At 42.1% G+C, this 24,516-nt stretch overlaps 1 protein-coding gene across 1 annotated transcript; it reads left to right on the forward strand.

Annotated features, from left to right (window-relative positions):
• LOC115104726 (polypeptide N-acetylgalactosaminyltransferase 9-like) lies at positions 1 to 21,549 on the forward strand. The gene is made up of 10 exons (XM_029626079.2): positions 1 to 241; positions 11,175 to 11,364; positions 11,464 to 11,630; positions 12,111 to 12,285; positions 13,634 to 13,831; positions 14,419 to 14,536; positions 19,045 to 19,230; positions 19,352 to 19,585; positions 21,124 to 21,291; positions 21,403 to 21,549. The coding sequence occupies exons 1-10, from the start codon at positions 1 to 3 to the stop codon at positions 21,547 to 21,549; spliced, it is 1,824 nt and encodes a 607-aa protein (XP_029481939.1).
• Positions 21,550 to 24,516: the final 2,967 nt, after the last annotated feature.

Below are 24,516 nucleotides of genomic sequence, written 5' to 3' on the forward strand. Positions count from 1 at the left end.
ATGGCTGGGGCACGGCGGATAAAAACTTTGTTGACTTTAAACATCTGCGTTTTTGTGGGCATTATACTGTTCTCGATTTACTGCAGAATTCAGGATCGCTCAGAGGAATTCATGAAAAACGGCAAGACTACTGAGCAAAGATCTAACCGTAGAAATGGAAAAATCACTAACTTTGTGGACAAGCAGGCAATTCTTCAAAGGCTCGAACATCTTGAGGACGTGGTCTACCATCAATTAAACGGTAAATGATTGATTGATGTGATCATGAACATCAAGAGTCAGCTTGGTGTAACTTTATTTCACCCCATGTCAGGGCTTTATTCATGAATTGTATAGTGCTTCAAGTAAATCATGCATTTGACAGTGTTTCATGGATTTGCCACATCTCAGGTGCATCTCAGGTGCCATACAACCCAATGGGTATCATACTTTTCTTATCTTGGAATAACTCAACCTGGCCTGCATCTACCTCATCCATATTTACAGTACCATTCCCAGCATCACTTTCAGCCCACATGTCTACCCTGCTTTTCAATCATCCAAAAATAACCTAGACAAAGGGCGGTTTTCCTTCCAAAATACTAGAATTATACAAGTCTAATCCACATGGAGAGTTATAGTTTGTTTTATATAACAATTAATTGTGGATCATTAAAACTATTACAGTTACACTGTGTGACTGGCCATAATGATGTATTTTTTATTAGATCAGGAGTGGCCAATACTTACTGGAAGATACTAATAAGGTGCTCATCAGCAGCTTGATTAGCTGAATCAGATGTGTGTTAGAGGACTGTCTGGAAACAAAAGCCTGCACATCCAGTAGCTCTCCATAGTTAATGTCCATGGTCCCTCTTTTTAGCACCGAAAATATTTAATAACATTCTCTTTGAGGAGTATAATTAAAATCCATTACAAAGCAGTTTAGAAGAATGGATGGTGTGTCAGCTTTAATAGATGGGTCTCAATCTTGCTCCAAATAATTGTAAAGGACAATATCACCTCTTCTTTTACTGCACAAGGACTAAGGACTAAAATGAATGAATAACAAAGTCACCCAAGAAGAAATCTCTACACCCCACTGTCCTGAGGTTATATAATAATAAATAAATAATAATACATTTCATTTGTTTACTGCTTTTCAATAGTGTTATCTCAAAGCTCTACATAGGCAAAAATACAAACAATGAATACAATTTTTTTAACGATATAAACATCACACATTAAGAATCAAAGCAGGAAATAGCAATTCTGAATCCTAAAAGGACGTTCCAGATTAGGACTATAAAATAGAAAGTCAGTAGAAATATGTTGTTTTAAGCAGGGGTGCAACTTTCACTGGGGACGGGGGGACATGTCCCCCCCACATTCTGAAATTGCATTTTTGTCCCGCCCAGTTGTATCATTGGAATGTGATACAAAACGAAGCAACGGTGTACTTTAGGACCTTGTGGACTCCTCAGAGCGCTCGAGGTAGGCTGTTTGGAATGTTTATCCGGCTGGATAAAAAACAATAATAATAATGTATGTCCCCCCACTTCTAAAACCAAAAATGTGCCCCTGATTTTAAGGCCCGTTTTAAAAGATCCAATTGATGAAGCAGCTCTCAGATGGTCAGGGAGAGCATTCCATAGGCAAGGAGCAAGGGAGCAGAAGGCTCTGTCCCCCATAATATGGAGACGTGTCTTGAGGACTTGAAGAAGTAGGGAGTTGCTGGAGCGAAGAGGGCGAGGTGGCTAATTTATAGAAATGAGGTCGCTGATAAAGGTGGGAGTCAATCCATTCAAGGCTTTAAACACTAGGAGGAGGATTTTAAAGTCAATCCTGTAGTTAACCGGTAGCCAGTGGAGTTCAGCAAGGATGGGGGTGATGTGGGCTGACTTCTTGGTCCTGGTCAGCACTCTGGCAGCACTATTCTGGAAAGTTGTAGCCTCTGAAATGATTTAGCTGGAAAACCTCGATCAGAGCGTTGCCATAGTCGATCCAGGAGACGATGAAGGTGTGGATGAGTTTCTCTGCATCTGGCTGGGAGAGCGATGGTTTAAACCATGCAATGTTTCTTAGATGGACAAATTATGTTTTGACTGCCAAGTTACAGTGGGGAGAACAAGTATTTGATACACTGCCGATTTTGCAGGTTTTCCTACTTACAAAGCATGTAGAGGTCTGTCATTTTTATCAAGAAAGTTATTTGTTTCTGGCCATTTTGAGCCTGTAACGGAACCCACAAATGCTGATGCTCCAGATACTCAACTAGTCTAAAGAAGGACAGTTTTATTGCTTCTTTAATCAGGACAACAGTTTTCAGCTGTGCTAACATAATTGCAAAAGGGTTTTCTTGTAATGCTCGTCATTGGGAGATAGAGAGGAGGACCAAGGTGCAGCGCGGTAAGTATTCATATTCTCTTTTAATGAAAACGAATACTCGAACAAAAACAACAAAACACGAGAACGAAATGAAAACAGTCCTGAATGGTGAAATACAAACACAGAACAGAAAATAATCACCCAAGAAACACAATAGAAAACAGGCTACCTAAATATGGTTCTCAATCAGGGACAACGATTGACAGCTGCTTCTGATTGAGAACCATACCAGGCCAAACACAGAAATAGCAAATCCTAGAAAAATTACATAGACAACCCACCCAACTCATGCCCTGACCGTACTAAAACAAAGACATAACAAAAGAACTAAGGTTAGAACGTGACATTTCTAATGATCAATCAGCCTTTTAAAATGATAAACTTGGATTAGCTAACACAACATGCCATTGGAACACTGGTGTGATGGTTGCTGATAATGGGCCTCTGTACGCCTATGTAGATATTCCATAAAAAATCTGCTGTTTCCAGCTACAATAGTCATTTACAACATTAACAATGTCTACACTGTATTTCTGATCAATTTGATGTTATTTTAATGGACAATTTTTAAAAATTCTTTCAAAAACAAGGGCATTTCTAAGTGACCCCAAACTTTCAAATGGTAGTGTATGTGTTATGGCATTTCAACCTCTGCCATATCGTGGATTCAGAGCTATCTATCTAATATAACTCAAAGGGGTTTCTTTAATGGAAGCTTTTTTAATGTCAAACATGTAAAGTGTGGTGTACCGCAGGGCAGCTTTCTAGGCCCTTTACTCTTTTCTATTTTACCAATGACCTACCACTGGCATTAAACAAAGCATTGGTGTCCAAATATGCTGATGATTCAACTGTATATGCATCAGCAAACACAGCTAATGAAGTCACTCAAACCCTTAACAAAGAGTTGCAGACTGTTTTGGAATGGGTGGCCAGTAATAAACTGGTCCTGAACATCTCTAAAATGAAGAGCAATGTATTTGGTACAAATCGTTCCCTGAGTTCTAGACCTCAGCTGAATCTGGGAATGAATGGCGTGGCTGTTGAAGAAGTCGAGGAGACTAAATTACTTGGCGTTACCTTAGATTGTAAACTGGCCTGGTCAAAACATATAGATTCAATGGTTGTAAAGATGGGGAGAGGTCTGTCTGTAATAAAGATATGCTCTGCTTTTTTGACACCACACTCCAAAAAGCAAGTTCTGTTTATTCCAACAATTTGCTAAGAGTTGGCAGAAAAATTATAGGTCTGCTGTTTGAACCAGTGAAGGCCGCTTTACCAGTCTTGGGTAGTGGAATTACTTTGGATTCCCTCCAGACCTGAGGACAAAGACTTTCCTCTATGTTCAGATTTAAAATGTGGCTATAAGGGGAACAGGAGAACATTTTAAGGATGGGTTCCTCGAATGCAGTCCTTGAGAAGATCACAAAGTTGAAATATGAATACAATACCATCCTTCCGAAATGGGTGGGCTCTTTACTTGCTAGAACGCAACAAAGTTATTTTGAACTGGGTGACAAACCACATAAATTATTAGCAAGACAGCTAAGGCATGTACAGGCATCTAGAGCTATTCACAAAATAAAAGACAAGAAGGGTAAAATAGTAACAGATCTGCAGGATATTAATAAATGCTTTGTGCAGTATTACTCAGAGCTATATCAATCAAAATGCGAGGCTACTGATCCACAAACGATGGAACGCTTTCTCACTGAATGTGAACTTCCTAAACTAGACAGGGGGGCAGCTAATGTACTCGATGCTGGGATAACTTTAGAGGAAATTAACACAGCGATTGCACAATTTCCAAACAGCAAGGCCGCTGGCTGCGCCAGTCTAGCTCTCTACTTATGTTGCGAATGTTTAAACAATCCAAAGAAAATGACAAAACTCCCGCAAACACTGTATGAGGCTACAATAGCACTGATCTTGAAAAAAGATAGAGATTCCATGGAGATGTCGTCTTATCGCCCCGTGTCGTTACTCCCGATAGAAAACAAGGCGTTGACAAAGATATTGGCAAACTGATTTAAAAAATATATTTCTGACATCATACACCCTGACCAGACAGGTTTTATCCCGGGCCGACATATATACTACAATTTGAGACGCCTTTTCAACGTAATGTATCATGATCATAAAGTTGAGGCAATGGTAATTGCTCTTGACGCAGAGAAGGCGTTTGATCAGAAGAGCGGAAGTATATGATGACGGTTCTAGAGCATTTCGGGTTTGGAAAGGAATTTAATTAATTGGATAAGAATTATTTATGCACATCCAATGGCGTCCGTGGTAACCACCCAGGAAATGTCGCAGTCATTCCGCCTGTTCAAGGGCTGCCGACAGGGGGTGCCCTATTTTGCCTGTTCTCTTCGCTATAGCCATGGAACCCCTTGCTACGACGCATTCGTGCATGTGCCGATATAGCTCCGGTTAAAATAAAAGACACGCAGCACAAAATGTCCCTATATGCAGACAATATTCTTTTGTTTTTATCCAAGCCTAAAACTTCTATTCCCCTCTTACTTAACTTGATAAATACATTTGGCTCCTTCTCTGGCTACAAGATAAACAGGCAAAAAAGCGAATTGATGCCGATATCCCGGCCTGTGGATATGCAATTTCTGCAATCTACCCCATTTACAACATTGATGGACAAGTTCACAAGCCTTGGCATTGTAGTGACAAGAGACCTTGTTCAGCTATTGAAAGTGAATTGGGAAATGAAAATGTATCAGCTTAAACAAAATACAGATTTTTGGAAAACTCTGCCTATCTCCTTGGTTGGTCGTATAAACGCTATTAAAATGGTTGTCCTACCCATGTTTCTATACCTCTTCCAATGTCTACCCAAATTCATACCACAAAGCTATTTTAAGACACTGGATTCAATAGTAATTCCATTTTTATGGGATAACAAGGCAACCAGAAATTCAAAGAAGCATTTATGCAAGTACAAGATAGAGGGGTGCTTTGGCCTTCCTCACTTCAAACTGTATTATTGGGCTGCTAATCTGAATATTGTGTCTTTCTGGAGGGAAAGTTTACCTGCGATGAGACAGAAGGATATGCCTGCATGGCATTTGATTGAGCAGGCCTCCTGTCAATGTTCCTCACTCCTGGCACTTGTTAATAGTCCATCATATGTGAAAAAAGCCACTTATGACTCTAATCCAGTCATTTGTCATACTCTTAGGATCTGGAAACAGATTAAGTATTTTCTTAACATACCCACTGTATACATTGACAGCCCGATTTGCCTGAATCACGCTTTCAAATCAAATCAAATCTAATTGTATTTGTCACATACACATGGTTAGCAGATGTTAATGCGAGTGTAGCGAAATGCTTGTGCTTCTAGTTCCGACAATGCAGTAATAACCAACAAGTAATCTAACTAACAATTCCAAAACTACTGTCTTATACACAATGTAAGGGGATAAATAATATGTACATAAGGATATATGAATGAGTGATGGTACAGAGCAGCATAGGCAAGATACAGTAGATGGTATCGAGTACAGTATATACATATGAGATGAGTATGTAAACAAAGTGGCATAGTTAAAGTGGCTAGTGATACATGTATTACATAAGGATGCAGTCGATGATATAGAGTACAGTATATACGTATGCATATGAGATGAATAATGTAGGGTAAGTAACATTATATAAGGTAGCATTGTTTAAAGTGGCTAGTGATATATTTACATAATTTCCCATCAATTCCCATTATTAAAGTGGCTGGAGTTGAGTCAGTGTCAGTGTGTTGGCAGCAGCCACTCAATGTTAGTGGTGGCTGTTTAACAGTCTGATGGCCTTGAGATAGAAGCTGTTTTTCAGTCTCTCGGTCCCAGCTTTGATGCACCTGTACTGACCTCGCCTTCTGGATGATAGCGGGGTGAACAGGCAGTGGCTCGGGTGGTTGATGTCCTTGATGATCTTTATGGCCTTCCTGTAACATCGGGTGGTGTAGGTGTCCTGGAGGGCAGGTAGTTTGCCCCCGGTGATGCGTTGTGCAGACCTCACTACCCTCTGGAGAGCCTTACGGTTGAGGGCGGAGCAGTTGCCGTACCAGCAAGCCGAATTTCTTCAGCCTCCTGAGGTTGAAGAGGCGCTGCTGCGCCTTCTTCACGATGCCCTCTGTGTGAGTGGACCAATTCAGTTTGTCTGTGATGTGTATGCCGAGGAACTTAAAACTTGCTACCCTCTCCACTACTGTTCCATTGATGTGGATAGGGGGGTGTTCCCTCTGCTGTTTCCTGAAGTCCACAATCATCTCCTTAGTTTTGTTGACGTTGAGTGTGAGGTTATTTTCCTGACACCACACTCCGAGGGCCCTCCTCCCTGTAGGCCGTCTCGTCGTTGTTGGTAATCAAGCCTACCACTGTTGTGTCATCCGCAAACTTGAGATTGAGTTGGAGGCGTGCGTGGCCACGCAGTCGTGGGTGAACAGGGAGTACAGGAGAGGGCTCAGAACGCACCCCTGTGGGGCCCCAGTGTTGAGGATCAGCGGGGAGGAGATGTTGTTGCCTACCCTCACCACCTGGGGGCGGCCCGTCAGGAAGTCCAGTACCCAGTTGCACAGGGCGGGGTTGAGACCCAGGGTCTCGAGCTTGATGACGAGCTTGGAGGGTACTATGGTGTTGAATGCCGAGCTGTAGTCGATGAACAGCATTCTCACATAGGTATTCCTCTTGTCCAGATGGGTTAGGGCAGTGTGCAGTGTGGTTGAGATTGCATCGTCTGTGGACCTATTTGGGCGGTAAGCAAATTGGAGTGGGTCTAGGGTGTCAGGTAGGGTGGAGGGAGAAGGGGCTCACAACAATTGGTAACTTATGCATCGATGGTCAGCTTCATTTCAACAACTTACAGGGTAAGTTTAACATACCAACAACACATTTTTTCAGATACCTCCAAATCAGGAATTTCTTCAGGACACATATCCCACAGTATGGCATTAAGCCAAATAGTCCTACATTAGATAGCTTGATCCTTGTCAAACCCCATTCAAAAGGGTCGGCCTCTAGACTGTATGATGTGCTACAGGCCCACATAGAGGTATCCACAGACACCATTAAAAGGGCTTGGGAACAAGAACTTGGTTCAGAAATCTCAGATGAGGACTGGGTAGAAGCTCTCAGGAATATTAACCACAGTTCAGTGAATACCAGACACAACCTTGTACAGTTTAAGGTGATACACAAGTTACATTACTCAAAAGTAAAAGTGCAGGGTGGTATTGTTATGCAGGTGAGTGAGGACCCAAAAGCGATTTAACAGAAACAGAGTCTTTTAATGTCCAAACAGGGAAAACATAAATCCTCAATCTTTACAGGAGATGTCCAAGCAGGGAAAACATAAATCCTCTATCTTTACAGGAGAGTCCCCCTTCTAGTAGTAGAGGAGAATAGCAGGGCTAGCGGCAACAGACTGCTGGTCCCTCCGGGTAGGCGCGGGCCGTAGAGGACAGAGACACCTGCTCACACGCAGCATCTGATGAAGAGGCAGATTACGACAGGACGGGACAAGGGCAAAGCAAACAAGAATCCGACAAGGACAGAAGCAGAAACAGAGAGAGAAATAGAGACTTAATCAGAGGGCAAAAGAGGGGACAGGTGTGAGAGAGTAAACGAGGTCGTTAGGAGAATGAGGAACAGCTGGGAGCAGGAACGGAACGATAGAGAGAGAGAGAGAGATAGAGAGAGAGAAAGTAACCTAATACGACCAGCCGGGGGAAACGAAGAGAAGAGAAAGCACAGGGACAAGACATAACATCACAATACATGACAGGTATGGTCTCATTGGGTTGATGATCTGCTGTACTCCACACAATATTTATTTTGGGCTTAACTACACTGCTTGTAATGACTATATGCTGTCTTCTTATACCTGTACCACCTAATAGGATTTTGTTTTATTTTATGTGTGAGTTAAGTTTTGTTTTGTCCTCTAAATTAGCCATCCCATTAAACAGTACAATGAATGTAAATGTCTGTATTGCTGTCTTTTTTAAAATTATTTTCTTTTATTGGAAAATAATAAACGTATTATTAAAAAAAAATGTGGCTCTAGAGTCAGCTACCATCCTCAGTAGCTTTCCATCTAAGTTGTCAATGCCAGGTGGTTTGTCATTATTGATCGATAACAATTTTTCCAACTATCCCACACTAACTTTGCAAATTACAACTTGCAATGCTTTTCTTTCATTTTTTGTTTTTTAATGCATGAATACAATGGCTTACAGTTCGTTATTGACATTTCCTGCCTAAGTTTGCCCACTTTGCCAATTAAGAAATCCTTAAAATAATTGGCAACATCAAATGGTTTTGTGATGAATAAGCCATCTGATTCAATGAAAGTTGGAGTTGAATTTGTCTTTCCGACAATAATTTCATTTAAAGTACTCCAATATTTTTATATCATTGATCGTGGCTTCATAATACAGTTTCCTCTTCTTTTTGTTGAGTTTAGTCACATAATTTCTCAATTTGCAGTAAATCAGCCAGTCAGATATGCAGCCAGACCTATTAGCCACTCCTTTTGCCCCATCTCTTTCAACCATACAGTTTAACATCCCTCATCAATCCATGGAGCCTTAACAGTTTTAACAATCAGTTTTTTAACAGGTGCATGTTTATCAATAATTGAAAGAAGCAATTTCATAAATTCAAGTGCAGCGTCTGGATGCTCCTCATTAATTACATCAGACCAACACATATTTGTAACATCATCCACATACTGTAAGAGTCACAGCTAAATCTTTTGCATGATCTCTTATAACACTATTTTAGCACCAGCTGTTGGAACTTTGGCTTTCCTGGATATAGCCACTATATTGTGATCACTGCATCCAATGGGTATGGATACAGCGTAGAACAGTGTTCTACAGTATTAGTAAAAATGTGATCGATACATGTGGATGATCTTGTTCCTGTAGTGTTTGTAAACACCCTGGTAGGTTGATTAATAACCTGAACCAGATTACAGGATCTGGTGACAGTAAGAAGCTTCCTCTTGAATGGACAGCTTGATGAAAACCAGTCAATATTCAGGTCCCCAAGAAAGTAGACCTCTCTGTTTACATCACATACACTATCAAGCATTTCACACATATTATTTAGATACTGACTGTTCACACTTGGTGGCCTATAGCAACACCCCAAAAGAAAATCCTTTAGATGGGCCAAGTGAACCTGCAACCATATCACTTCAATAGCACTTGTCATAAGATCTTCTCTAAGCATTACAGTGATATGTCTCTATATACAGCAACACCTCCCCCATAAGCATTTCTGTCTCTTCTGTAGATGTTATATCATTGTATTGCTACTGCTGTATCATCAAATTAATTATCTAAGTGAGTCTCAGAAATGGCTAATATATGAATGTTATCTGATGTTAGCATATAATACTGAAAATAGCAAACAAAGTAAGAAAAAAATATGTACATTCAGCTGTCCATTATTCAATTAATTTATATTTTTGTCACCTTCACCTGTGATTTTTGTCACTTTCACCTGTGACAGAGAGACACCACTGACCTCAACGGTACTTCAGCCGGCTTTGGTCTTTGTCATGGTAGCTAGCAAGGTAGATTATGCTGTTACTCCTCGCAGTTCCAGACAGGGCAGGTCACAGGGAAGATTGAAAACAACAAACAGTAGGGATCTAGGCAGCCACAAAACCCGGGCTTTCCACGATCACAGCCACAATGGCTAACCGCGTTCAAGCCCTCAAGAAAACCCAGATAGCTTGATATGCAACTAGCTAGCTGCAACACATAGTTGCAATGCCAAATAGCTCATCAGACCTGTCCTTGATTGGCAGGATCACTGAACAGAGACTAGCAGTCCCAGCAACTGATGCTAACTGCGTCGCGGGATTCAAAGGGTTTGACTATTAAGGATGTAGGATCATAATTTGATCACTCTTTTGTAGCTGAGAATTTTCCTGAACTGCAGGATATGCAGATGAGCTTCGGGATTTACATAAATTCTCTGAAAACCCGCAGTAACACACAGTATTGACAGTATTGCACTGTTCATGTAGCCTACTTTTGGCCAGCTAATGGCCTATCCACCAGTCAAGCAACATTATGGACTAAATGTTCAAATCCTGTTGCTGCAGGATTATTTTACTGTGACAATATAGGTCAAATTAAGTTCCTACATTTGTATACCACATTTACAGATTCATCTTCAGTATCCAATGTGGTGTCTGATCCATTTGCTTTCTAAAATCCACCTCAAGGGACAAGCTAATTTAATCAATTAATTAATTAATTAATTAAGATTTGACTATGTCACTTTGACACTTATTATCAGTGTTTAAATGCATAATCAGTTCAGAAATTGGATGAGCAAGATGCCAGGTCCTGCTGTACTACTGACAGTATAAGACATTCTACTCACATTACAAGTCAATCATCCTGTCCCCTTGTTGTGTATTCCTCTCCACTAGTAGAGTCTAGATAAAGAATAATAATAACAACCTTGAGCTTCCTTCTACCTGGCTCTCCTGTTTGTCAGTCAGACTGGGAGTTTCCGAAGATGATTTTAAGTATTATTTCATCCAACGGCATCCTATCTTTAACAGGGAAGGTGATGGAGTCAGTCAGTAGACATGTCAATTATTTCCCCTGTCTACACTTCTATTGCCAACTCTCCAATTCATCTAGATGCTCACATTTGGTTTAGTTTCTCAACGGAAAAGAGACGGCTCAAATGATTGACGAATTGAGATGAAAGGTGTAACAGCTTGCTGGCAGCAAAATGAGTCTAACATTTTCCTCTGAATTTCCACAGGGCTGGGAAAGCCGGTTGGATTGCTGGAGGGACAAATGGGTCTGAGACAGGGGCAGGCCAGGAACCCTGCAACCCTGAGAAACCCTGTCCGTGACCCAGATGGGGGAAAGTACAAAGATTATGGCTACAATGCACAGCTGAGCAATCAAATCCCTCTGGATAGATCCATTCCCGACTACAGGCCGAAAAAGTAGGTCCTAAACCCTGCCCTCACAGCTTGAAAACAAAGAAGATAACATTTGAGTTTAGGGAACTGATGTGACAGCTTCTCACTAAATTGTGTTGACAGGTGCAAGCTGATGACTTACCCAGATGACCTCCCTCAGATGACGGTGGTATTCATCTTTGTAAACGAGGCCTTGTCTGTGATCCTACGGTCAGTCAACAGCCTGGTCAATCACACACCTGCATACGTCCTCAAGGAGATCATCCTGGTGGATGACAACAGTGACAGTGGTAACTCAAGGGCTTTTCCAGTGCGCGTGTGTGTATATGTGTGTGGACGTGTTTAACTATACTTGTGGGGACCACAAGAATTGTAAACTAATAAAAATTGGACCATCTGGGGAGATTTTGGTAGTCCCCACAAAGTCAAATGCTATTTCTAAGGGGTTTAGGGTTAAGGTTAGAATTAGTGTTAGTGTTAGAATTAGGTTTAGGGTTAGGAGCTAGGGTTAGTTTTAGGGTTAGGCGCTAGGTTTAGATTTAGGGTTTGGGTTAAGGTTAGGTTTTGGTGTTAAGGTTAGGGTTTGGGTTATGGTAATGTTTAGGGTTAGGGGTTAGTGGGTTTTGGGTTGTCCCCACAAGGTTAGTTATACAAGACTGTGTGTGTGTGTGTGTGTGTGTGTAAGCGTGAGGGTGAGTGAGAGAGACCTACCTGAAATGATTGTTTTCTAGTTTTTGCTCCAACACTTGATTCTTTGTTTGTTTTTTCAGTGGACCTGAAGCTGAACCTGGATCAGTATGTGAATAAGAATTATCCAGGCCTAGTGAAGATTGTCAGAAATAGCAGACGAGAGGGACTTATACGGGCCAGAATCCTTGGATGGAAAGCAGCCACTGCACCAGTTGTTGGCTTCTTTGACGCACATGTTGAGTTCAACACAGCATGGTGAGAAAGAGATTCTTATTTTCCCAAAGATTGAAAAGGAGTTTAAAATAATCTCATGTATTATCAATCAATCAGATGCAGATTCTTCCCAACATTGCGGTGCAACACTCATATGTCCTCCAATATGTAGCAACATACTGTACTATTATAAGCCTGGAATTCATTACACTGAGACCTGCTGATAGAGTCTGTGCGTCTGAGTCTTAAGACAGTCTGACAGAACAAGAGCACTCTTATTTGCATATCAGAGGTATTCCTTTCCTTCAGTAATGGAAAGACAAGGAGGTACAGTAGTCACTGCAATCCATATTCACCACGCCACTTTGGAAAGAGCAATTCATTCAGGAAAGGTTACACTAACTCTCAGAGGTTATCCCTATTTGTTCTAAAATGATATTGCAGCTGTGAAATGTAGACTCCTTATTTGCACTCTTTGCTAATGTTATGACCGCATTGGAAAATTCTCTCTGAATGCATCAGAAAATTAGTTTGACACTTAAAAAGCAGAACCATGTGTCCCATGTGAGGCCATCAGCCTGAGCGTTTCACTACAGCCGTAATACAGAGAACTGCTAGCTACATACATTAATATTGATTTGGTTTTGATCTCTGGAACAGGCGTGAAATGGGAAAGGAGGTGTCAAGTGTAAGGAAAGATGAGAAGTGCACCTCCCTCTGCTAGCAGTGAGACGTCAGGATGTTTTGATGATGATGAAATATTTGAACAGACTGCGGTGGTCCCGTTTTCCATCTGGGAACAGATGAGATGACAGAAACATGATTTACTGTCATGAAACCCCCAGTTTTAAAATGTTGCAGATGTAAAGCTAATTTCCTGCAATTCTACATATTTTGCGTGTTCCGTATCTTATGTGTTGACATGATACCTGGCTGACTCAGCAAAATCAATGGGGTCCCCTGGCAAGGCTCCTGGGCAATTAATCTGGCCAATGTGGCTATGATACATAGCCTACAAGATGAAGATAAGTTAGGCCTACCTATCTAACATGAGCTAGTTGATTAAATGGACATTTCTGACAGGCTATAAATAGCTCTCTAAGGTCTGTCAGAGAATGACATAACAAGAGGAAAAGTGCCCATGCCTACCACATTGTGAAGTTGCACCCTGTTCATGGTACTATTAAAACACTCAACAACAGTAAGTTGAAAGCCCGACTGAGTTCCTAAAAACATCCGTATTGACCCTGTTCTGGGTCTGGATCCAGAATACTTGTTGAGTATGGTTGATATTGTACAGTTACCAGTAAACATCTCACACTCCTGATATTACAACATTTATAGAGGTACAACATGTAACTAAAATGTGTCTCCTTTCCTCCTTTGATAGGGCAGAGCCAATCCTAACAAGAATCAGGGAGGATCGAACACGTATTATTCTGCCGTCGATCGACAACATCAAGCACAACACGTTTGAGGTGCAGCAGTATGCTAACGCAGCCCATGGCTACAACTGGGGCCTGTGGTGTATGTACATCATACCCCCTCAGGCCTGGCTGGACAGAGGAGATCAGACGGCCCCCATCAGGTATGGGGAAAAATATATATCTTAGATATTATTGGGGGCTATAAGGGCACAAGGCGAGACCCAGATGCAGACACGGGAGGCAGATGGTTTGAGTCTTTGATATTTATTATGATCCAAAAGGGTAGGCAAGAGAATGGTCGTGGACAGGCAAAAGGTCAAAACCAGTTCAGACCCCAGGAGGTACAGAGTGGCAGGCAGGTTCGAGGTCAAGGCAGGCAGAATGGTCAGGCAGGTGGGTACAGAGTCCAAAAACAGGTAGGGGACAAAACCGGGAGGACTAGCAAAAAGAGAATAGAAAAAGCAGGAACATACAAGACAAACTGGCACAGAGAGACAGGAAACACAGGGATAAATACCCCGGGGAAAATAAGCAACACCTGGAGGGAGTGGAGACAATCACAAGGACAGGTGAAACAGATCAGGGCGTGACAGGGGGCAGGTGATTTGGCAGCACTCTGGTGCAATACTCTGATGTATGTTGTTTTACTGTAAATGAGGGCTTGAAAAACATGTTCTTAAAATATACAATATTTTACAACTCGCTTTTGTACTGGGCAGTTATACAAGATGTGATTTCTCCTGTTCAGGACCCCTGCTATGATTGGCTGTTCCTTTGTGGTGAACAGAGAATACTTTAGAGAGATTGGCCTTCTAGACCCAGGCATGGAGGTGTATGGAGGAGAGAACATTGAGTTGGGCATGAGGGTAAGTTTCTAAGTGGTACATGCTTAAACTAAGAACTGAGGAAAATGTTGTGTAAAGTAATCCATTAGTTTAAGCTTGGTAAAATGCAAACCCTGTGATCCATAATGTGTTAGCCTAGTACAAATATATGATAGAGCGAGAAAATCATTAGGTCTTTGTGACTGGACAGTTTTAAGTGTTTGTGTGCTGGAAGTCATGAATGAAGTTCAATCAAGCTCCGTCACAGTAAAAATGATGTGGGTGTGATTTAATTTCAACGTAAACTACAGCAAATTATTCTATTGATTTTGGCCTCATTTTCATTTGAGTGATCCAAATAGATTTCAAAATCTTTTTAAACGGGATCAGCTGCCATTATCTGAAGTATGATTCAAAACAAGTTCAGTTTTACTAGCGAGCACAATGGAAAAATCCATCCTATCATTGACCTGAGGAGGTCCAAAAATAACTTAATTCTGATCGTTTCCGGTGATTTGACATCAATGTCTTGTTATTGAAACATATGGGCTATTCTGACTAATTTCTCTCCCTTCATGTTGCAATCATGTTTTCTGTGTGGCTCTGCTGAGATCATTAAGTAGTCATTAGGCTCTAAGCATACAGGGAGACCAGTTGGCATGAATATGGATGAAAGTTATCCTGCACCACACCACCTGGTATTCTGCTGAATAACAAAAACATGCCCTTGTAGTGCACCAAAAACATTTGTCAAGTGATTTGTGAATTCTTTATTTCACAAAAGGCCTGTACCCATTTGGATTCCTTTACTCTGCAATAATATTACTGAGATAGTTTAATGTTTTTTTGGGGGGGGGACTATTTTGGTTTTGTAGACAGTCAAAAAGTCTGCAGTGACATTGGTGTGGAAGTTGTGAGAATTTAATGTGATCCAGAACTCTGCAGTCACCTATCAGTGTCCCACTGGCACACAGGCTGGTGCGTTGGCATATTTTACACTTCATTGCCCCAGACATGATCGTTATGACGTGAGAGGCATTGTGTGGGAAACGAGAGGACACACAGGAGACAGCAGGAGAGAGATGGATGTGGAGAGAGGGAGGGGTACGGAGAGGAGGAGAAGAGCCCATGTTTGCACCTATTACTGTCAGCGGGGAATAACATTTAAAAAATGTGGTCCAGGTAGAAGAGACAGTGGGAGTGGAAGAGGGAGACAGCACAACAATAAATGAGAGAGAGTTGATTGTATCAAAAGAGATTTAAGCCATATAATACTATTTTGAGGTACCTCTCAGTGCTGTGCTCACAGCGCTGGAGTATGGAGAGGTACTCTAAAAAACAACCCTGTGCTGTGCTCACAGCGCTGGAGTATGGAGAGGTACTCTAAAAAAAACTCAGTGCTGTGCTCACAGCGCTGGAGTATGGAGAGGTACTCTAAAAAACAACTCTCTGTGATGTGCTCATAGCACTGGAGTATGGAGAGTTACTCTAAAAAACAACTCAGTGCTGTGCTCACAGCGCTGGAGTATGGAGAGGTACTCTAAAAAACAACTCTGTGCTGTGCTCACAGCGCTGGAGTATGGAGAGGTACTCTAAAAAACAACTCAGTGCTGTGCTCACAGCGCTGGAGTATGGAGAGGTACTCTAAAAAACAACCCTGTGATGTGCTCATAGCGCTGGAGTATGGAGAGGTACCCTAAAAAACAACTCTCTGTGATGTGCTCACAGCGCTGGAGTATGGAGAGGTACTCTAAAAAACAACTCTCTGTGATGTGCTCATAGCGCTGGAGTATGGAGAGGTACTCTAAAAAACAACCCTGTGCTGTGCTCACAGCGCTGGAGTATGGAGAGGTACTCTAAAAAACAACTCTCTGTGATGTGCTCACATGTGCTAAAAACAACTCTCTGTGATGTGCTCACAGCGCTGGAGTATGGAGAGGTACTCTAAAAAACAACTCTCTGTGATGTGCTCATAGCGCTGGAGTATGGAGAGGTACTCTAAAAAACAACTCTCTGTGATGTGCTCATAGCGCTGAAGTATGGAGAGGTACCCTAAAAAACAACTCTCTGTGATGTGCTCATAGCGCTGGAGTATGGAGAGGTACCCTAAAAAACAACTCTCTGTGATGTGCTCATAGCGCTGGAGTATGGAGAGGTACCCTAAAAAACAACTCTCTGTGATGTGCTCATAGCACTGGAGTATGGAGAGGTACCCTAAAAAACAACTCTGTGATGTGCTCATAGCGCTGGAGTATGGAGAGGTACTCTAAAAAACAACTCTGTGATGTGCTCACAGCGCTGGAGTATGGAGAGGTACTCTAAAAAACAACTCTCTGTGATGTGCTCACAGCGCTGGAGTATGGAAAGGTACCCTAAAAAACAACTCTCTGTGATGTGCTCACAGCGTTGGAGTATGGAGAGGTACTCTAAAAAACAACCCTGTGCTGTGCTCACAGCACTGGAGTATGGAGAGGTACTCTAAAAAACAACCCTGTGCTGTGCTCACAGCACTGGAGTATGGAGAGGTACTCTAAAAAACAACTCTCTGTGATGTGCTCACAGCACTGGAGTATGGAGAGGTACTCTAAAAAAGAACTCTCTGTGATGTGCTCACAGCACTGGAGTATGGAGAGGTACTCTAAAAAACAACTCTCAGTGATGTGCTCATAGCGCTGAAGTATGGAGAGGTACCCTAAAAAACAACTCTCTGTGATGTGCTCATAGCGCTGGAGTATGGAGAGGTACCCTAAAAAACAACTCTCTGTGATGTGCTCATAGCGCTGGAGTATGGAGAGGTACTCTAAAAAACAACTCTCTGTGATGTGCTCATAGCGCTGGAGTATGGAGAGGTACCCTAAAAAACAACTCTCTCTGATGTGCTCATAGCACTGGAGTATGGAGAGGTACCCTAAAAAACAACTCTGTGATGTGCTCACAGTGCTGGAGTATGGAGAGGTACCCTAAAAAACAACTCTCTGGGATGTGCTCACAGCACTGGAGTATGAAGAGGTACCCTAAAAAACAACCCTGTGCTGTGCTCACAGCGCTGGAGTATGGAGAGGTACCCTAAAAAACAACCCTGTGCTGTGCTCACAGCGCTGGAGTATGGAGAGGTACCCTAAAAAACAACTCTCTGGGATGTGCTCACAGCGCTGGAGTATGGAGAGGTACCCTAAAAAACAACACTCTGTGATGTGCTCATAGCGCTGGAGTATGGAGAGGTACCCTAAAAAACAACTCTCTGTGATGTGCTCATAGCGCTGGAGTATGGAGAGGTACCCTAAAAAACAACCCTGTGCTGTGCTCACAGCGCTGGAGTATGGAGAGGTACTCTAAAAAACAACTCTGTGATGTGCTCACAGCACTGGAGTATGGAGAGGTACCCTAAAAAACAACTCTCTGGGATGTGCTCACAGCACTGGAGTATGGAGAGGTACCCTAAAAAACAACCCTGTGCTGTGCTCACAGCGCTGGAGTATGGAGAGGTACCCTAAAAAACAACCCTGTGCTGTGCTCACAGCGCTGGAGTATGGAGAGGTACCCTAAAAAACAACTCTCTGGGATGTGCTCACAGCGCTGGAGTATGGAGAGGTACTCTAAAAAACAACTCTCTGTGATGTGCTCACAGCGCTGGAGTATGGAGAGGTACTCTAAAAAACAACCCTGTGCTGTGCTCACAGCACTGGAGTATGGAGAGGTACTCTAAAAAACAACTCTCTGTGATGTGCTCATAGCGCTGGAGTATGGAGAGGTACCCTAAAAAACAACTCTCTGTGATGTGCTCATAGCGCTGGAGTATGGAGAGGTACTCTAAAAAACAACTCTCTGTGATGTGCTCATAGCGCTGGAGTATGGAGAGGTACCCTAAAAAACAACCCTGTGCTGTGCTCACAGCGCTGGAGTATGGAGAGGTACTCTAAAAAACAACTCTGTGATGTGCTCACAGCGCTGGAGTATGGAGAGGTACCCTAAAAAACAACTCTCTGGGATGTGCTCACAGCACTGGAGTATGGAGAGGTACCCTAAAAAACAACCCTGTGCTGTGCTCACAGCGCTGGAGTATGGGGCGGCAGGGTAGCCTAGTGGTTGGAGCGTTGGGCTAGTAACCGGAAGGTTGCAAGTTCAAACCCCTGAGCTGACAAGGTACAAATCTGTCATTCTGCTCCTGAACAGGCAGTTAACCCACTGTTCCTAGGCCGTCATTGAAAATAAGAATTTGTTCTTAACTGATCTTGCCTAGTAAAATAAAAAAAATAAAAAAATGGAGAGGTACTCTAAAAAACAACTCTCTGTGATGTGCTCACAGTGCTGGAGTATGGAGAGGTACTCTAAAAAACAACTCTCTGGCAACACCACCAGCACAGTATAATAATGCACACAATAAAGTGGCCCTTTGTCTGAAAAATGTCCAAGCAATTGTGGGCAGTTGCCTCTGCAACTTTCTCAACAAGATCCATTTTTAGAATACAAAACTATATTGCTATTGTGCTCAGGGCAGGCTTTGGTCTTTCTTTCTTTTTCTTTCTTGAACTGTCTATGTTATTGCTTAGGTATGGCAGTGCGGAGGGAGTATGGAGGTTTTACCTTGTGCTCGGGTGGCACACATTGAACGCACCAAGAAACCCTACAACAACGACATTGATTACTATGCCAAGCGCAATGCCTTGAGGGCAGCCGAGGTATGGATGGATGACTACAAATCCCATGTATACATGGCCTGGAATATCCCCATCAATGTAAGTCTAGTGTAGTTCCCTAAACGGGAACAATATTTTACAGCTCAATTGTGTCTACTAACTTCTGATCTTTTAATTGGTCATTGTTTTTGGTGCTGTGAATTGTTTTCTAACAAATCAGAACCCTGGGGTTGATTTTGGAGATGTTTCTGAGAGAATCGCCTTGAGGAAGAAATTGCAATGTCGCAGTTTCCAGTGGTACTTGCAGAATGTGTATCCAGAGATGCGAGTGTACAACGACACCATCACCTACGGTGAGGTGCGGAACAGCAAGGCCAGTGGCTATTGCTTAGACCAAGGACCAGATGATGACAGCAGTCCAATTCTCTACCCGTGCCACGGCATGACATCTCAGGTCAGGGGGATCTTATGCTGTTTAACTATAAATTCCCTATTTTTTAATTTTTTACTGTGACACAGGTAGGGTATATTCCAGGATTCTTCCTGTTTAGACATAGCTGGGGGAAAATATGATCTTCTGGCTTTCTCTTACACAAGCGCTTACATTAGAAAACATAAATCACTTCCGCCCCCTCACACAAAACCACAATACATCATCCATCCCTGCACTTTCGCTTTCAAGCCCTTCCATTGTTCATCTCACAGTGGTTGTTTGTGATGTTATCTAGCTTGCTTTAGCATGGTATTTCTGTGAATTCCAAATTAATATGCTTGACACAAGCCAATTATACACTGTAAGGTTAGGCTATCCCTCTACTCAGAATAGTGCAGCAGCGCCTGTGATGGGCTCTAACATCCTCTCTGGCATCTAGTTTCCTGAGTGTTGTTCACTATGAATGATTAAACCCTGGCTTCTGTAATCACCTGTGCCCTTCATTGTGAATGGATTGAAGCGAACGTGTGGCTTATGAAATTAAATATTAGGAGTTGTGTGAAATTAACTTGGCAGATAGGATCACTGGGTGTCATTTATCAAACATGCACTCAAAACAACGGTATGTGTGGTCCATTAAACTCATAAACAATTGAGTTTTCCCCTGCATGGAACATACAGTCAACGCCATATATACAATGCATTCGGAAAGTATTCCGACCCCTTGACTTTTTCCACATTTTGTTACATTACAGCCTTATTCTAAAATTAATGAAATACCCCCATCAATCTACACACAATACCCCATAATGACAAAGTGAAATGTTTGCAATAAACGGAAATACCTTATTTACCTAAGTATTCAGACCCTGTCTGGTGGACGAGGGAGGAGGGCGGACACCAAGTCTATGTGAGGGAGTGTCACGCTCATCACAGAGGCTTTGGGACATTACTCAGGTAAAACTTGAAAATGTCATGGCTTGTGGGGAAACAAGGATTCCTCCTATGAGGATCTGCTATGAGACTCGAAATTGAGCTCAGGTGCATCCTGTTTCCATTGATCATCCTTCATGTTTCTAAAACTTGATTGTGGTCCACCTGTGGTAAATTCAATTAATTAGACATGATTTGAAAAGGCACACACCTGTCTATATAAGGTTCCACAGTTGACAGAGCATGTCAAAGCAAAAACCAAGCCATGGGGTTGAAGGAATTGTCCGTAGAGCTCCGAGACAGGATTGTGTCGAGGCTCAGATTCAAATCTAATCCAAAATGCTGGAGTATAATTTTGCTTTACTGTCCAAATACATATGGTGTTGATACCTGCACACATTCCTGTGATACCAAGGATACATTATCATTAGCTATTATTTCAGCCAATTATGCAGCAAATATTTCAAGAGGCACTATTACTTACCTTTGTACTCAATGCGTCAAGAATGACCTTTCTCATGAGACAGCTCAAGTATTATGTACACAATTGTGTCCAACGACTATATGGGTTCTTACATAGGAAGAATTTGTGTACAACCTTTTATATTGACGTGATTTTTTTTTAGCTGGCCCGTTACACCTCAGCGGGGCTTCTGCAGCTAGGTCCCCTGGGCTCCACTACGTTCCTGCCCAACACCAAGTGTCTGGTGGATGAGGGACGAGGGAGGACGCCAAGTCTAAATAAATGTGAGGGAATGTCACGCTCATCACAGAGGCTTTGGGACTTTACTCAGGTAAAAAATGTCATGGCTTGTGGGGGGGAAACAAGGAATCCTGCCTGCCAAATCTATATTGCTTGTTAATACTGCAATAATAATCACCGCTTGTTCCTCTTCCCTCTGTAGAATGGCCCAATAATCAGCAGAGACACTGGTCGTTGTTTGGAAGTAGAGATGTCCAGAGAGGCCAGCTTCGGCCTGCGCCTGGTGGTCCAGAGGTGCTCTGGTCAGAAGTGGACTATTAGGAACTGGATCAAACCTCCACGACACTGAGGGTGGTCTCACACTCAAAAGGAGGTACACCATGTACAGGCCAGCTGATGTCTACAAAGGGACATGGGATCCTTAACTTGTAGCACTTGTACTATCCTCTTCACAAAGATTGTGTTCCTTTGGATTGAGGCTATAGACTCTGTTGTCTTTCCCTTTAAAGGTCAAGGAATTTCAAAAGCATCTTAACACCAACCTTCGACATCTCAAGCACCTCAAGACCAAGTCATCACAAAGAATGGAGGATACATATCCCTACGAAGAACCTTAGAATGTACCATATCCACTACAGAGATTGTCTAAGACAATGAGATTTGTGGTCTGTGATACTGAAGAATTTAGTATAAACGAAGTGGCATCTCTTCACAAACCTGCACAGCAAAATCAATGGTGTACATTTAACTATGAAATGTAAAATTTACACTATTTTCAGTGAAAATATGAGTGTCATTGAACTGGTGTTCAGTTAACACTTATGAAAGTGTTAAAGATGTAACACTGTTGCAGTGCTCCCCATTCAACTCTTAAAGTGTTCAAATGAACTTGATTGTGGTGTTTGCATAGCTCTATTGTAGAAAAATACGCAACACCTACAGTGTAAAACATAACACTTGGTTTAGAGCAGGGCTTTCCAGCCCTGTTCCTGGACACCTACCGTCCTCTCGATTTTTGAGACAACCCTAATCTAGTACACCTGATTCTAATAATTATCTGGTTGATAAGATGAATCAGGTTAGTTACAACTGGGATTGGAGCGAAAACCTACAGGAGGGTAGCTCTCCAGGAAAAGGGTTAGAGAGCCCTGATTTTGGACTCCCTTTGCTTAGTGCTGATGCTGTTACACTTTCTCAGTGTAAGAAATTAACAACTGTTACAGTATATCATTTTTGGATTTTAACACTGTTTGGTGGAAAGACTAATTTGCATATTTATTTGAGTGAATTGTAGAGTTACTACCCATGACTGTATTTGTTAGTGATTTGTTAGGTTATTGAATTCTTTCATTTTAAAGGCATGTGGCTTTCACCAAGTGAGTACCTAGGCAAATGCAATCATTACAATTTTACTCTATGACAATACAATACATACAGTGAGCTCCAAAAGTATTGGGACAGTGGCAAACATGTTGTTATTTTGGCTCTGTACTCCAGCACTTTGGATTTGAAATGATACAATGGCTATGAGGTTAATGTGCATACTGTCAGCTTGAATTTTATGCTATTTGGATGCATTTGCTGTTTTTTTGGTTGTGTTTCAGATGATTTTGTGCCCAATAGAAATTAATGGTAAATAGTGTATTGTCATTTTGAATTATTTTATTGTAAATAAGAGTGGTGTTGTAGTACTCAAGACAGTCCGTTTTCGAGACCACATATTGAGTGTCTCAGTCTTGTCTCGATATCGAATACATTTGTACTAGGTCTCGACTCGGTCTTGGACAGTGAGGACTCCTAATTTCTTCCCGAGGCCAGCCAGACCAGCGGATTAAAAAGCTTCCATTCAGTCAGCGCATAAAACCGCTTTGCCAGGCCAAATATATACACTTCTTTCTTGAAACACGAATACAGTGCCTTGCAAAAGTATTAGTACTTGGGTGTTTTTCCTATTTTTTTGCATTACAACCTGTAATTTGAATGCATTTTTATTTGGATTTCATGTAATGGACATATACAAAATAGTCCAAATTGGTGAAGTGAAATGAAAATAATTACTTATTTTAACGGAAAACTGGTGTGTGCATGTGTATTCACCCCCTTTGCTATGAAGCCTCTAAATAAGATCTGGTGCAACCAATTACCTTTAGAAATCACATAATTACATTTACATTTAAGTCATTTAGTTAAATAAAGTCCACCTGTGTGCAATCTAAGTGTCACATGATCTGTCACATGATCTCAGTATATATATACAGTGGGACAAAAAAGTATTTAGTCAGCCACCAATTGTGCAAGTTCTCCCACTTAAAAAGATGAGAGAGGCCTGTAATTTTCATCATAGGTACACTTCAACTATGACAGACAAAATGAGAAAAAAAATCCAGAAAATCACATTGTAGGATTTTTAATGAATTTATTTGCAAATTATGGTGGAAAATAAGTATTTACAGTCATGGGTGAACAGGGAGTACAGGAGGGGGCTGAGCACGCACCATTGTGGAGCCCCTGTGTTGAGGATCAGCGTAGTGGTGGTGTTGTTTCCTACCTTCACCACCTGGGGGTGGCCCGTCAGGAAGTCCAGGACCCAGTTGCACAGGGCGGGGTTCAGACCGAGGGCTCCGAGCTTGATGATGAGCTTGGAGGGTACTATGGTGTTGAAGGCTGAGCTATCGTCAATGAACAGCATTCTTACATAGGTATTCCTCTTGTCCAGATGGGATAAGGCAGTGTGCAGTACGATGGCGATTGCATCGTCTGTGGACATATTGGGGCAGTATGCAAGTGTAAGTGGGTTTAGGGTGTCAGGTAAGGTGGAGGTGATATGATCCTTGACTAGCCTCTCATAGCATAGTCATTTAGTTCGGTTACCTTTGCTTTCTTGTGTACATGAACAATGGGGGACATCTTGAAGCAAGTTGAGACAGCAGATTGGGATAGGGAGAGATTGAATATAACACTCCAGCCAGCTGGTCTGCTCATGCTCTGAGGACGCGGCTAGGGAAGCCGTCTGGGCTGGCAGCCTTGCGAGGGTTAACGCGCTTAAATGTTTTACTTACTTCGGCCACGGAGAATGAGAGCCCACAGTCCTTTGGAGTGGGCCGTGTTGGTTTCCCACTTCCAGAGTTGGTTCCACATTAATTTATGCACATGGCTGACCTTGAGTTTCCAGGCTCTCTGAATATGTTTTAGATGTAAGTGTTTCAGTCTGGCAGCATGTGAATATGCTCTGTTATCTCTGTGATCCAGCACAGGGGAGACATGATGAGATGTGTCATGTCAGATGATGTTTCATTACGGCAACTGTCATTTTCCA

The sequence above is a fragment of the Oncorhynchus nerka genome, linkage group LG22, assembly GCF_034236695.1.
Source record: "Oncorhynchus nerka isolate Pitt River linkage group LG22, Oner_Uvic_2.0, whole genome shotgun sequence".
In the NCBI taxonomy this organism is placed as follows: Eukaryota; Metazoa; Chordata; class Actinopteri; order Salmoniformes; family Salmonidae; genus Oncorhynchus; species Oncorhynchus nerka.

Coding starts and splice junctions, on each gene's coding strand:
- LOC115104726 (XM_029626079.2), top strand. CDS start 1: ATGGCTGGGGCACGGCGGATAAAAACTTTGTTGACTTTAAACATCTGC. Junction 242..11,174: donor GGTCTACCATCAATTAAACG/GTAAATGATTGA, acceptor GAATTTCCACAG/GGCTGGGAAAGCCGGTTGGA. Junction 11,365..11,463: donor CCCGACTACAGGCCGAAAAA/GTAGGTCCTAAA, acceptor TTGTGTTGACAG/GTGCAAGCTGATGACTTACC.